Source organism: Haliotis rufescens, unplaced genomic scaffold (assembly GCF_023055435.1).
Source record: "Haliotis rufescens isolate VD_foot unplaced genomic scaffold, xgHalRufe1.0.p SCAF_13, whole genome shotgun sequence".
In the NCBI taxonomy this organism is placed as follows: Eukaryota; Metazoa; Mollusca; class Gastropoda; order Lepetellida; family Haliotidae; genus Haliotis; species Haliotis rufescens.
In genome coordinates, this window is record NW_025963813.1 from 242,501 (window position 1) to 258,968 (window position 16,468).

Consider the following 16,468-nt stretch of genomic DNA (forward strand, 5'->3'; position numbering starts at 1 on the left):
ACCCGACCGCCCCAGTAGTAGTAGTAGTAGTAGTAGTAGTAGTAGTAGTAGTAGTAGTAGTAGTATAGTGGTAGTGTGCCAAGGATATTATTTCGTAGTATTTACACGATGCTGTTTCATCTCTGTAGACGACACATTCAATCTCGTTTGCCACACAAGGATAATATCATAACTGGTTGAGGTTTTCTGTCATGAGTTCACGTAATGATTCCATTGTCATTAATAACGTACGGTGCCTAATGGGAGGCAAGTTGACAACACTTGAATCTCTTGTAAGATATAACAATAAAACTTCATCATTCGTATGTTCTCTGATCCCCTGACGCCCACGGTAATACCATCCTTTATAAATACCTCGTGACACATGAGATTACTTCTTTTATCACTCCCACACAGGTAACAATACAAGCTCTGGGTGCGTCGGGAATCTGACACACGTGAAGAAAAATTATCCGTGTGTGTGTGGGCGGGGGATTCTAACAAACATCCTGGTTACTCTTATCTCAAATGTGGAAAGCACCAAGCATCTAAAGGGGTGATCCAGTCCCGGATTCTGCGGCAAAATTATCAAAATTCTGCGGTACATTTATCAAAATTCTGCGGTAAACTTACCGAAATTCTGAGCTTAAATAACAAGATTCTGCGGTAAAATCATAACCATTTTCCCCGTCAAACATTAATACAAACTCAGTTTTTTCTTTACATTTTTAATCTCTTGCATTTAGACTTTTCAAGACATAACATAATTCAAATACATATGTATCGTGCCTGATGTTTTTTTATATACTCAACAACAAAAGTTCCTGTGACACCAATATTTTAGTGTATTTTTCAAACAAGTAAAGTTTGGTTTTCAATATTGTAGTACAGGTATGCAATCAAGTCACAAAAACGCAACTGCTACAGGAAAGCATGCATTCCATGCAAAAGTTGACTTTTATGCAAGCCCCATGAAGGCCCCAAGAATGGGTATAAAAACATGTGCGTTAACGGGATTCCATATGCATTGTTTAGCATCGTGCTGACAACAACCACTCAGAAAAACACAAAATTACGCAATTATTCAACAGTACGAAATGCCACGCCTGTCCGAAAATGAGCGTCTGCGAGCCATTGGTATGCTTGAAGCAGGATCGAGTCAACGTGATGTTGCAAGACAATTTAACGTCCACAGAAACACCATTTGGTGTTGATGGCAACGCTGGCAACAGACGAATGCAGTCAGAGACCATCCTCGGAGTGGCAGGCCACGCATAACCAATAATCGATAAGACAACTGGATTCGAACAACACACCTACGAAATCGATTCCAGCCAGCAACAGTGACTGCAAGAAGCATCCTTGGCCTTCGACGAATATCTTCACAAAGCGTACGTCGTCGCCTCAGATATGCAGGGATTGTCGCCAGAAGACCAGCCACACCTCCCATTTTGATAGGAAACGACCGTCAAGCAGTGGGGTAGGCCGCTTAATCTAGACGGTCATGCAGTGGGGACAAGTTCTATTCACTGACGAGTCTCGTTTTTACCTCAGCCACAGCGTTGGACGGATTCGAGTGTAGCGACGTCGAGGTTAACGTTACGTCAATCATCGTGTCATGGAAAAAAATCGGTTCGGGGGCGGCAGCGTTATGGTATGGGGCGGGATTACATCAAGACAGGGGACCCGTTTGACGGTGGTAGAGGGAAATCGACAGTGGACAGCGGTACCGCGACGAGATCACCGGCCCTGTTGTTCTATCGTTTTTGCGTCGTCATGGCCCAGGCATTACATTTCAACATGACAACGCCCGGCCACATATTGCTCGACTTGTTCAGGATTCTTTTAAACAAAACAACGTGAATGTCATCCCCTGGCCGGCTCGCTCCCCTGATCTCTCACCAATCAAGCACAGGTGAGACGAGATGGATCGGTGCCTTCGACGTCAACCACGTGTTCCACAGACACTCCAGGAACTTCGAAACATGCTCCAGCAGATATGGACAGATATCCCACAGGACTTTTAGCGACGCCTGGTCCATTCCATGAGACGAAGATGTGTCGCTTGCATCGCAACCAGAGATGGACACACACGCTATTGATTTGTAAATTGACATTTTGTCATGTTCATGTTTTTTTTTTATGAAATCACGCATAAGTTTGAAGTTAGTTTGGCAAATTAAACCATTTGAGCACTTACATGAGTCTTTTATCCGTTGCAAACCGAAATTGTTTCAGATTTGGTAAAAAACATAAAACACATCAAAGGCACCTTCTCTATAAAAAAAATAACTCAGTCTTGATATGTATCTCTTAGATGAGATAATTGCAGACACAATGCACAAAGTAAAATAACATTGATCAAGGGACGTAACTGTTAAAAATAATTGCTGAGACCAATTTTGAAACTCAGTCGTGACAAGCATCGCTCAGATAAGTTTGCAAACTCTCATTCATGTAACGTCAGTAGTTTCTGAGACAACTTGTCCCCATTTCACGCAGTATGCCCAAAGTTGAAAAGCACGGAGCAAGGGCCATAACTCTGTAAAAATGAATTTACGACACCAATTTTCGAACCCATTTGAGATCATGACCACTAGAGTCCGTCATTAAAACATGGCACTGCAAACAAACCATGCCATATAAATAGGACCATGATTAACTAATGAACTAAATGCACGGAGAAGTATGGTTGGAGTACGGATGAATATAGCTAAGATTTGGAGAGTGGAGATGTGAGAAGTTTATACAATTCCTGAAGCATGGGAGCCTGGGACAAACTGGCCTGGAATCATGTTGCTTGTATAGAAAACAGAACCGGGTTGGCACAAGACGATTAATTCCCTGACCACCTGCCATCCCAACACCTTTCACTGCGTCCAACTTATCGAGAGGGAAGAGTCTACCACGGAGGTGAAACTGGCTCAGCATTGAGGGAGATGTCGTGAACCTGGTGGATGCAGACGGTTTGTGGCAGTGGATCAGGGTCTTAGACGCAAGAAGCACAAACTGTTGCACAATCTCTGATTGATTATACTGATACTATTGCACATCTTGCGTATGCTTGACTCTAATGCTTGTCGTGAACAATGAAGGTGTACGTTTTAGATAGATGAATAAATGATGCAATTAAAAAACGTATATTTGTTTTAATTTTGTGCAACACTGTTAACAGTAAAACATGCCTACTTTGTCTAACCAGCAAAGTCACTCATCCCTGACTTTACATGGGTTGTCTAACTGCTACTGTTTACCTGCTTTTACGAAATAGACGAAGCAGGTTGATACCCTGATAGCGGCTTACCCGTGACCCCTTTTACAAAAAGATAATTATTATGTACAGATACACATGTCATGTTTGTTTTAATCTTCCGACGATGCGGACGTAGACTTTGGTTGATATAGGTTCTCGTTTACTACAGTGAAACTCCGTTAATACGGACGGTACTAATATTTCACGGATCAACCAATTAACGTTATCAGAAAGGATTTCCAAATTAACGGGGTTAGGATTAACAAGGCGTCACTGCATTTACCCGAGCAAAGATAAGTGCTCTACCCTTATACTACTCCTCGAGCGAGTCTGGCACGTGTCCCTATATAGAGATAAAGAAACATAACCTGTGTGCATACAGCCATACCTTTTTTTAATTTTCAGAATTTATTATCCTGGGTACCTTTGATACCACTTCAAGGAGATTAATATAGCGATAAAGCGGTTCTGATCAAACAAGTAGACACCTTCTTTAGCTATCAGTGAATGTCATTTATTATTATCGAAGTGAATTTAATTGAAAATGTCGAATTAAGTCTAAGCTTCAAAACGTATAATAATACATGAATAAATCCCCGGTGATGTCAATGTTTGGAATCACTAAATGGCAACAAGGAAACAAGACCATTCTCCCATGAGCGCGGAATAAAACAATACAGTAAACTACGGTTATAACGAACACGCTTATAACGAACTGACGGATATAACGAACTCACTTTTTAGTCCTGACTATTTGCTGTAGTTATGCTGTATATATGCTTATAACGAACTACGGTTATAACGAACTAAATATAGTAGTCCCTCTCAGTTCGTTATAACCGTAGTTTACTGTACTTAATAATTAAGGAAAACTGTTAGTTTTCAGCTTTCCATCAAACACGAACGCGAACTATAACAGCAGAATTATGACCCTGCTATAATCACACAAACTGAGGGTTAACGCCAGAGAATAGCCAGTCTCGATTATCCGACCAAACAAATTTCATTGGACGTAAAAAGCAAAGGAAATTTTATTAAAACGTTTTATAATATAAAAATCATTATGTATTAATGTTGCTTAAAGAGGGGTGTTACTCCATGGCCTAGCTACAGATAATCACGATATACTGCGATACTGGCTCAGTAAAGTTCATTTAAATAAACCGAAATACAAAAACAAATAAACAAAGTGGTGTCTAAACGACTTGTCTTTGTCAGTCTATCCTTTGGCCCGAAAGTCGCCCTTCTAATAGAACTTAGAATGATCTATAAAGCAGTCAACGCCATACAAATGACTTTTAATCAGCCGCTAATTTCAAACCCGGAAGTAGTAATAACAGTTGCATCTATCATGTCATTGGTCGGGGAAATAAGCATTTGAGAATTTAAATATACATATATGACTGTATTAATACTTACCAAAACTAATCAAGACACACAGAAGCACTAAAACGCCCAAGGCGAATCCAGACCCGCCCATCTTTGTCCACCCGCAGTTTCCCTCGCCGTCAGGTCACATTACTCATCCTGAACGTTCTGAGTTCACTGATAACGCAAGCACTGTTGCGTTTTCGTGAATTGAAACAAGCTAGATACAATGTTGTTTGGACATGTTTATCACTACGATAACATATGGTCCTGTTACAGAACTGCTTCGTCAATGCTATTACCTCGAGCGAGAGAATGCCGTATAACGCCGCAGCGCGGTCCCTGCTGTATGGCGGTGTGCTTTAAGTAATTGAGTTTGACTTACCAGTAACTTGAATCATAAGCAACACACTTTTTATGTTCGATGACATCAGTCAGTTAAGTTATTAGAACGCGGTTCCCAAATCCCATTTCGCAAGTTCTTACCCAGAACCTACGTATTTTACCGAAGGTCAAACAAGGAGGAATGGTCAGCTACGGTGGTTAGTTTTTGTGTTCTGGAGAGGTTGGTCGCCCCAGCAACCTACGCTTATTGTAGATGGGGACTAAATGAATCGGAGCGGAATGACGCTCATGCTATCAATCACCTGTTTCTGTGGTCCTGTCCATATCATTTACATTCCGCCGCCATACAGCTGGAATATTGCTGAGTGTGTCTTTACTCACCACAGAAACTGAAACAGACTCGATTCTGACAATCTAGAGAGCAACAAACCGAATATCCAAACGTCGATTTCTGATAGATTTCCATTAGATTGCAATATTTCCATGTTGTAACAATACAAAATACATGTTCATAAAACCTGCAATGTAAACAACAAATATATTTCTGATATCCGCCGTGGAAAATTCATGGAACATTCGACCACTGCATTCCGTCACAGGAGAAGGGACGTGACAGACCCGATGTCGTTCGTCAACCCTGATGTCGTTTGTCAACACCGATGTCGTTTGTCAACACCGATGTCGTTTGTCAACCAAGACCACCTTAAACAAGATGTAAACATGACCACGAAAATGTGTAGCCAAAACGGATCCTAATATATAAGCACTTACGCAAATAGGGTGAAAGGTGAGCTGATAAATTGTTATCAAGTTGACCCAGAACGACGTGAGACTATCAGAACATTGTGTTTGATCATCGATGTGTGATTTACACACCACTAGCTGATGCATGGAGAGGGGGCAGTGCAGGCAGGCAGGTATTCAGCCAACACACTGCGACGTTTAGTTGCCATGGAGATTGCACTTCTGTTAGAGCCGTGTCTCCCTTGCCTCATACAGAAATGTTTATTTGTTCGTGAAACATCACGTCGCCATGACGGAACTTTTTTATCATAGAATTTGGTGAAGGAACAATTGGACGAACGGGATTCGAATGCTGAAATTATTTACTTTGTTTGTTGTTTAACGCCGCACTCAGCAATATTACAGCTATGTGACGGCGGTCTGTAAATAATCGAGTCTCGACCAGACAATCAAGTGATTGACATCATGCGCATTGAGCCACGCAATTGGGATCGACGACATCTACCAAGTCAGCGAGCCTGACCACCCGATCCCGTTAGTCGCCTCTAACGACAAGCATAGTCGCCTTTACGGCAAGCATGGGTTGCTGAAGACCTGTTTCACCCCGGAATCAATTATTTACTGACATCACGAGTAATAATATTAAAATGGGATATTTGTGATATAATTTAGTATGGTATTCTGTAATGGAGAAATTTCTCCCGGAATCCTGGTAACTGAGATAACCCCTTGCCTCGGGAAGATGGAATCCATTGATTCGAGTGATCTCTCTGACTTAAAACATGTTAAGGTTGATGTCAAATTAGCTTTATTTTGCCTAATGGACTAAGGTTGCGTCAGATTTACTTATCAAAATAACTTGTTTCAGAATCAGCTGCAACAACAATAGGGTGACACGAACACGCGAAACGTTCGTGTTGAATAATTTGGAATCGTTTCGTTAAACATTACCGTTGTTTGCTAATAATATGAAAATTATTTTTAAATTATAAGAGTGAGTGAGTGACTATTGTTTAAGGCCGCCTTTATACATATTCCAGCAACGTCACGGTGGTTGACACAGAAATGGGATTCACACATTGTACCCATATGGGGAATCGAACCAGGCTGGCTAACTTGGTTGATTCATGTCATCGTATTCCAATTTCGTGAATCGATGCTCATGTTATCAATCACTGGATTGTCTGGTCCGGACTCGAGTATTTACAGACCGTCGTCACATAGCTGTAATATTGCTGAGTGCGGCGTTAAACATATACGACATATATACAGTCGAACCAATTCTCCGGTCCCGACAGTTCACTATATCAATACATAAATTTGCCCGCTGTCACGAAGTAACAAAACGGTGCCGCGAGGTACGAGATCACGTGGTTCGACTGTATTTGCTTGTTGAAGACTCTTTTATTTGAAGATTTTTTAAACTGCAGCATATAAAACACCAGGCATACTGGAAATACACAATAATTATCTCAAATGATACTTTTACACTTTCTTAGAAAATAATGTGTTGTTTACATTAAGTCAATATCAAAATGTCTATTTATCAGTTTGAGTAGTTGTTTAATAGTGCATGCTGACAAAAGACTCAAGATGAAAAGAATATAATTAAGAATTTTATTGCTGCAAAATGTCTTCAGAAGTAAAATGAAACACGATCAATAAATTGATACAAGCCACCACAGGGGCACCTTCCTATGTTTAGCCATTAACACAACAAACATGAAACACCTTGAAGTTACCGATCAACTCGAACTTCCGGTCTTTCACCATTTATAGTCAATAAAATACATTTTTAATTTTTAGATATATGACGTCATCATTGTCATCTCAGCTAAATAATCGGGATAGAAATATCAAATTAGATGTGGCTCTTCTTTGATGACGGATTTAAACAAAACTGTTCAATCAATTTCAGCAATATATCCTTCGGCGGGTTAACTGCTTGATCGGGTGCACTCAGGTTCAGTGGTGGGTTTAAAGACATGCACGGTAAGAGCGTATTTGTGGTTCAACTGAGTACAACAAAAAAATTTTGCAATCAGTTGTATTTCCACCTCAATATAGAGATTTTACTTTACACTTGATAGCGGCTTTATTGGGTTGTATACATGCCATGGACTGTGTAGTGTAAGGGTGTACGCTTTTCACGGATATTGGATCTCATTGAACTGTCACTTCCACGATTGACTGTTTAACTGATTGATTGGAAGTAGTTTATTCATTGAACCTCTACGATTAAGTGCATGTGACGTAGACTTACACATTATAACGATAGATATATTCAATACTAAATATTAACAAGCAGACAATGATACATACACTCTTCAAAAAAAGAAACGCACAGGTAGTATGTGGGTCATTGAACCTGACTACACAAAAAATCCGGTATAGAATATAGATATATGTTTTTGCAAAATGTTGGTGGCCTGATATTCGACAAACTGTGCGTCAAAACGGAGCCATTGTCGATTGGCAATGTCTTAAACGGCATTGTTTTCAAACTTGTTCAAAAATGTCATGGAGGAAAACAGGAAAGCAAAATGCACGTGCAAGTTATGGCATTCGTAACTCGTGGTAGTGGCTATAAAAAGGCAAGCATACGCCAATAATTTGTCATTCAATTGTCAACATTTTTCAAGTTCGAAAATGCCGAGACTCAGCGCTGCCGATCGTTACGTCGCCATAGGAGGTATTCAAAGAGGGGAATCGCAGTCTTCTGTTGCACGCCACTTCAACGTCCACCACAGCACCATTTGCCGCATTTGGGAGCGATACACACAGTTGAATACCACTGCAGACCGGAGACTGGTTGCGGAGGATATCGGACCAGACTGTCAGGAATCATCTCCCGAGGCTGGAATCCGACCCAAAAGACCAGTTATCGTCCCTGTTTTGCAACAGATCATCGACAGCGACGCTCGCGTTGGCGCTATACTTTACATCCTTGGAATTTGAGAAACTGACAGTGTGGTTCAGCGATGAATCACGATTTCTTCTTCACCAGCGATAAGGAAGACAATGTGCTTATCGTCGTCGAAATGATCGTTTTGACCCACATTGTGTACGTGAATTCGACAATTTCGGCGGCGGTAGTACCATGGTGTGGCCATATCCTACACCACGAGATCTGACTTGGTTGTGGTTCAAGGAAATGTAACAGAAAATCGATATATGATTCAAATTCTTTAACCTCACCTTCTTCAACAGGAACAAAGCTCCACCGCACACAGCTCGTGTCACTTCCTTCATAATGCGAACATGAATGTCTTGCCCTGGCAGTCGAGATCTCCAGATCTCAACCCAATCGAACACCACTGGAGTGAACTCGATCGACGTGTACGTCAACGTCAGAAAAGGCGCAGACACACCACAACTGACAAAGGCGTAACCAGCAGAATAGCACAGAATTCCGCAGGGCAGAATTCGTACACTTATCCAGTCAGTGCCGAGGAGATGCAGAGCCGTGATTGCTGCCCGCGGTGGTCACACGAGATACTGAGTTTAGCGCAACCTTGTGGCCTTATGTGACATGACAATGAACAGGTTATATGCCATTGTACAACGACAACCTGTGACTATCGAGCTCCACAATTTCATATTTGAATCTATGATATGAAAATAAATATATCGACCTCATTAGGTACAATAAATTTACTAAAAAACTACCTGTACGTTTATTTTTTAAGAGTGTATATAAACTGTACATATGTCTTTATGGGGGGGTACACTAAAGGTCAGCTGTGGGGTGAATTAACGGCGCTTTGAACAGTATTGCAGTTAAATCACGGAGTGCCAGATTGATGTTGGAGGAAAGCTAACATTGTGCAGATTTACAGAATTAGTAACGTTGAGTGATTCGGTTAACGCGGGTTTGAACATTATTTCAAAAACCCGATGTCTTAGCCGTTTACCACTTTGGTGAAGTCCACGAGTCCCGCTATGATGATGACAAACCTATAAACATAATCAGCGAGAACCGGGATTCGAAACCGGTATCATAGATTCCTGGAGCACCAAGGGACGCAACTGAACACAGCGAATTGCGGCGCCTTAAACGAATGTATCATCCGTGCTCCTCGTTCCATTAAAGACTTTGCTGACAAATATTTTGTATCGTTTTGATTTGTAATGTATAGTTGAGAATAACGATCCTCGATTATCGGACGCAACTGATTCCATCTGGGGTAAGGGGCACAGTAGCGGTGAACATTATATGAATGGATCACTGAAAATCAGTAATGACACCAGGTGTTCGCGAAAAGGGCAACCCTGCCTTGCCCTACCAGTAGACCTCGCCACGAAAACCATTGGGCATGTTCCCATCATGGACCAGAGGCCTTTTTTCTATCGCTTTTGGACTGATCAACATATTTGTAACATTTTGAGAAAATCTAACAATGTGGTCATGAGCAAGCATATTTCCTTGATGTATGTTTGTCACCATGTGTTTGTATCCCTGAACCTGCACCTGCTAAAGACAATCAGTTGGAAAAGTTGATTTTTACCCAATGATAGAAACCGCTTCCGGTATTTTTTGGGACACCTTATAACCTTAACTTGACAATTGCCGTCCACAATATGAACATGTTGGATCTTTGTTATTTGACACCGCACTCAGCAATATTACAGCTATATGACGGCGGTCTGTAAATACTCGAGTCTGGACCAAACAATCCAGTGACTGATAACATGAGAATTGATCCACGCAATTGAGGTACGATGACATGCATCAACAAAGTCAGCGAGCCTGGTTCGATTCCCCACATGGGTACAATGTGTGAATTCCATTTCTGGTGTCCTTGCTGGAATATGTTTTGCGGCGGCGTAAACCCTACTCACTCGTTCACTCTTATAATTTAAAAACATTTTCCTTTCGCGGAGATAACGCGTACTCAGTCACCTCCGTACGTATCTCCAGATAAATAGGACGTGATAAACGTGACTGAAAGAGTCATCAATAAATTGTCAGGTGTCGTTCATAGAATGAACGACATTATCGTTAATTGACAATTAACTAAAGTGTACTTCCTCTGTTCATTAATCTAATATTTATGATACTAATACATTCCAGTGCTTGCGTTGTTTATAGTACACACGCATTCTTATTCTTCGTCAGCTGACACAATGAGGTCTATAGTGACGTAAAGACCCCAATAATCTGTCACATTTCGTCAGCACATTTGAGTTACTGCCCAGACAATCTTGAATGTATGGGACATTCCTCAAACATGGATGCAGACACGTGCTCAAGGTAGGCCGGCGGAGAGCTTGTGTTCTTAGTACTACGTGGCATGACTATTGATTTCGTGCTTGAGTAAGAATAGCATATATAAGATAGCTACGCGATAACTCGTAAAGAACAATGAAGAACGAAACGTCATTTCTGGAGATTCGAATATGCGCTCGCAACTTGATAACGTCATATATTGGACGAAGTTATCTTTGAGAGGGAAGTGTCTTGTAAGTTGTTCCCCATAGATGTAGCTGGGCGACGCAGATAAACGCAGTGGTCGAACGATCGCATCCAAACCCTCATGGTTTATTATCCCTGCAGTGTTTTACTGTACGATAAACAACTCCCGCCTGTCGTTTATTTCTCAAATAGAAGAAGCTTTGATCAGTCAAAAGATAGAGCTATTGTTAGTTCATGACGATGGGCGTCGATTGATGCTCACAACCCAGGCTTGTCATAAGAGTCAACTAACGGGATCAGGTCGTCAGACTCGCTGACTTGGTTGAAGCATGTCATCGTATCCCTCGTGTCCAAACTCATGTTTGTTCGTTTGTTTGTTGTTTACGCCGCATTCAGCAACATTACAGCTATATGACGGCGGTCTGTAAATAATCGAGTCTAGACCAGACATTTCAGTGATAGACATCATAAGCATCGATCCAACGAAGTATCGATGAAATGCTTCAACACGACAGGGGGAATATCGAATGAGTTCATTGAGGTACTTTGATCTGACAGTTAACAAAGTCTGTCTAAATGTACCTCTGTTCCCAATTATACTAATGAGATTTCCCAATAATACAATAAAATCTCAGTAATACTGATGAGATACACAAGATATTGACCCATTAATATCGACGAGACTATCCCCTTAATTAGAGGTCACAAGTTGTCACACTCACATTAACCCTTCTTCTATCGACCAAGCCGGGAACTTGATCACACCTTCGCTAAACCAAAGTCAAAATTAGATCCGGTGGATCAACAAGTTTGAACCAGCATGACCTTACTCAATATGTCCGTCGTTAGTTTTGGTTTTCGGTCCTTATTTTGAGTCCCTGTGTGTTTAAACAGTTCTGGGACATTTACCTACTTTGGGAAGTCGCACGAGCACGGATGAAGCGCTGATAAACCATGTTAAGAAACAGGTCTGGGATTCGAACCAAAGATCATTGAACCCTGCCACGAGTAGGGGAGGCAACGCAGGTATCTCAGACGACCAGGTCTCCATTGCAGACCAGAGAGTTGATTCACTGGCTTCTGGATCAGAATACCGGGACTTCAACCGATCTCGAGGGTTTTTTAGTGTGATGAGCCTTGCGTGTGACCAATGTTCCCCGAGCCGACATACATTCATACACACCCGGAATGTCCTTAGTTTCAACGATAAAACGGTTTGATTTAGTCATTGTGACAGCTAGATGACGACGCAAACCTTATTACTTCCCTTTACACAAATGCATTCCGATAAACATCGGTTCAGCTCAGCGATTCTTGTGCGAGATAAGCAAGTTACCCGAGGTGTGTTCCGATTGCTTCACTGCGGGGTATATGTGCGGGCTTCTTGGAAAGAATTGCCCGCTCCTTAACCAATCAGAAGCGAGTATTTTATTGTGAAGTGAGGTGACATCCATTGTGGCTGTGATGCGTCGCTCATCCAGCCATAAAGTGAGGCAGTTTGTAGCTCATGAAAGTGTACGTGCCCCACTTCTTCCATGCCTTTTGTGAAACAAGTGAGGCGCATAAACTTTCATGAGTTACAAGCTCCCTTCTTCCACGCCTTTTCTGACTCGTGAAGATCCGGGTTAGAATATCTCTTCAGCAACCCATGCTTGCTGTAAAAGAGGCGACTAACAGGATCGGATGCATATGGTCAGGCTTGCTGACTTGGTAGATGTCATCGATCCCTTTTGCGTGAATCGATGCTCATGATGTTAATCACTGGATTGTCTTGTCCATACTCGATTATTTACGGACCGTCGTCATATAGCTGGAATATTGCTGAGTGCGGCGTAAAACAATAAACCAAACAGCCATGCCACTGCCTGCCATTTAAGCAGGATGGAGTTGGTAGTGAACAAGTTGCACGAGTTTTGGTTGAACAATATTTCATAAAAATTATATCCTGAACGCGGCGTTAACCAACAAACATACATTTTAAAGTAAGAGAAGCCCTTGGAAACTCACACGCCATGGATTATATTTGGATTCGAACAGCGACACCAAAATGCGACGCCTGAGACCACAGGGAGGCCCGCTGTTAGGTGGACGCACATACACTTCGTGTACTATTTGATTGCTATCAATTATGTACAGCATGCGCTTCCGCGGCGACATGAGATCAATTGTACGTCAATTGTAGCGTATATTTCAGGTCAATTAGGTTCATTATACCATGCAATGATAACTGTCGTCTTCATTGATTTCGTCACCAGAATCATACCACAATGCTATTTGTGTGTTCTTCAACCTGTTCAGCTGTACTATTTTCATATAACGATATTGATTATTGACATTGTCTTATTCATTCAACCGACGTTTAAGATTAAACCCATCAAGCAATGTTGTGCTATTTTTGTGTAACGACATTGATCAATGACATGGTCGTATACATTCACCCGACATTAAAATATGAATCAATAGTTTTAAGCTCCAATCGGTATGCCGATATTAATGAGGAGTTGATGAGGTACTCTGTACTGATGATATTTATTTTTAATTGAGAATAATTCATTTTCTTTATATGCAATGTTCTTTTCTGAGACATTACTATATTAAGTATGCTTCAATTTGTCTAGACGTAGGTACCTGAGACATGAAAGACTGTGAATATATTATAAGATTGTTGTTGTTGTTGTTGTTTAAAGCCCCACAGACAAAACAGTGATTGACACCATGAGCATCGATCTACACCAACGTAATGAACATACAGTCGCTCTAGCGTTTGACTGATCACATGTTTATAATATAAACTATTCATACACAAACAAACAATCGATAGTCACTCCGCTGTACGCAATCAAGTTACCGAGTTACACGCACGCACACATAGACACACACGCGCACGCACGCTCACACAGACACACACACGCGCACACAAACACACACTTTGGCAGCCTCTCCTGACTATCATAGGTTATGGGAACCTATCGGGACTTACCGTATTTACGCTCATGGGCTTAAAACGGAAATAATTCCGTATTTAGGCCCATGTAAATTCGGATATTTATTTTGGAGTGATCTTCCTTAAATTAATAACTTACTCCTTTCGAAAGTTAACACGTGGCGATGCACTACTCAAGGCAAATCCTCATGTGCATTCCACAGTCCGGTTCAAAGTTAAAATTCAGGATTTATATATTTTCTCAGTTAAAACAACTTAACAGTTTCTTATTTTATTTAGCAAAGGATGTCCCCTATTTAGGTAAGAAAGCGTAAGCGTATTTTAAACGAAAAAGCGCTATTTAATTTGGCCCGGGGCTTACATGCGGGAAGTCCCGGTATTCTGATCCCGAAGCCAGTGAATCAACTCTCTGGTCTGCAATGGAGACCTGGTCGTCTGAGATACCTGCGTTGCCTCCCCTACTCGTGGCAGGGTTCAATGATCTTTGGTTCGAATCCCAGACCTGTTTCTTAACATGGTTTATCAGCGCTTCATCCGTGCTCGTGCGACTTCCCAAAGTAGGTAAATGTCCCAGAACTGTTTAAACACACAGGGACTCAAAATAAGGACCGAAAACCAAAACTAACGACGGACATATTGAGTAAGGTCATGCTGGTTCAAACTTGTTGATCCACCGGATCTAATTTTGACTTTGGTTTAGCGAAGGTGTGATCAAGTTCCCGGCTTGGTCGATAGAAGAAGGGTTAATGTGAGTGTGACAACTTGTGACCTCTAATTAAGGGGATAGTCTCGTCGATATTAATGGGTCAATATCTTGTGTATCTCATCAGTATTACTGAGATTTTATTGTATTATTGGGAAATCTCATTAGTATAATTGGGAACAGAGGTACATTTAGACAGACTTTGTTAACTGTCAGATCAAAGTACCTCAATGAACTCATTCGATATTCCCCCTGTCGTGTTATCAAAACCATACTTCGTGCAAGCAGTGGGTTTGTTGTCATGTGGCTTTAAACAGTAAATCAATTTCACCAATGTGTGATGATGTTGCTGTGGGATAAAATCCCGGTGTGATGGCGTCTATGACGAGTTCCACTTTGGCGAAATCCAAGAGCACGGGCATGATGCTAACAAACCAGGAAACATTATCAGGACGAATCTTAGATTCGAATCCACGATCAACGGTTTCTGACACGCCTAAGGGACGCAACTCTGCAAATGGAATTTCTACGCGATAGATGACTGATCCAACCGTGCCACGCCATACTCAACATGCATTCATCAGGACCCGAACATGGGGGACGTGTAGACCCAAAGCCATAATCAACGTACAAGTGAAACTAGACACTGTGGATGAGCGCCGGTCACAAATACTCTGGCTTCAGTGAGTGAGTGGGTATCGTATTACGCCGCGTTTTGCAATATACCAGAAATATCACGGGGGGGGGGGGGCGAACGACCTATACACTAGACTACTCGACCGCCCCACTCTTGCTTAAATTCAATTCAGGGTCCTTTTTACTAGTTTCTCCAACCGCAACGGGCACAAGAGCGGGAGAATAAAAAATATAAATTAAAAAAAGCTGATTTTCATTATTATGTTACTCTTCTTATGACATTTAGGTTAGAACACTTGATACCAGTATTTAATTAATTTATGACATAAATCGAGTCACTTTGCTTCGAAAACGAATTTTAAACAAGAGTTTGCCACTAACGTGGCTATATCCCCCGCCCCTGTTGCAAAATTTATGACATAATTTAATCTAAACAAACCCTAACCTTTTTTAACCGAGGTGGAACTTGTCATGGAAATTGTAAAGAAGAGAAGAGTTTGGAACCTAAATCCATCTTGCTGCCATGGAAACGTAACAAAATTAAAATTTCTAAAATTTCTAAATAGCAAAAGGCACCAGTTCAGTATGTACCTGACGAACCTGCAAAGTTTGATGAAAATATATTGAACGGTTTATGAGTTATGCTCCGGAAACGAACAGCACCCTTATAGAACCTAAGTCCAACTTTTGGCCATGAAAACGTAAAAAATAAAAATGTCTAAAATTCCTAAATAGCAAAAGGCACCAGTTCAGCATGAGTCTGATAGACATGCAAAGTTTCGTTGAGAAATATTTAACGGTTTCTGAGTTATGCTCCGGAAACGATTTCGGGACGCACACACGCAAACACGCACACACGCATACACGCACACAAGCACACACGCACGGAACCCATTTCTATATCCCCCGCCAACTTCGTTGGGGCGGGGGATAATAAATATAGCTAAAGACGGACCAAGCTAGCCTGGGGTTTATGGGGGTTTTAATGGTAGGAGTATCTGTTTTATCATATCAAGGCATAAACTTCCACAGCGGCAGGGAATCTTGAGACAAGAAAACTTTTTATTATTTCACGTCAGA

General features: G+C 41.4%; 1 protein-coding gene across 2 annotated transcripts in view; it reads right to left on the reverse strand.

The window, feature by feature from the left end:
• Positions 1-4,778, reverse strand: part of LOC124148664 — a 49,036-nt gene extending 44,258 nt beyond the window's left edge. Inside the window, exon 1 of one of the 2 annotated variants that reach the window (XM_046519896.2) lies at positions 4,652-4,778. In XM_046519896.2, the coding sequence (XP_046375852.1) occupies positions 4,652-4,712 (61 nt within the window). In that variant the 5' untranslated portion in view covers positions 4,713-4,778. The remainder of the gene's footprint in view (positions 1-4,651) is intronic. The other variant, XM_046519895.2, reaches the window with a different exon arrangement.
• Between the last annotated feature and the right edge of the window lie 11,690 nt (positions 4,779-16,468).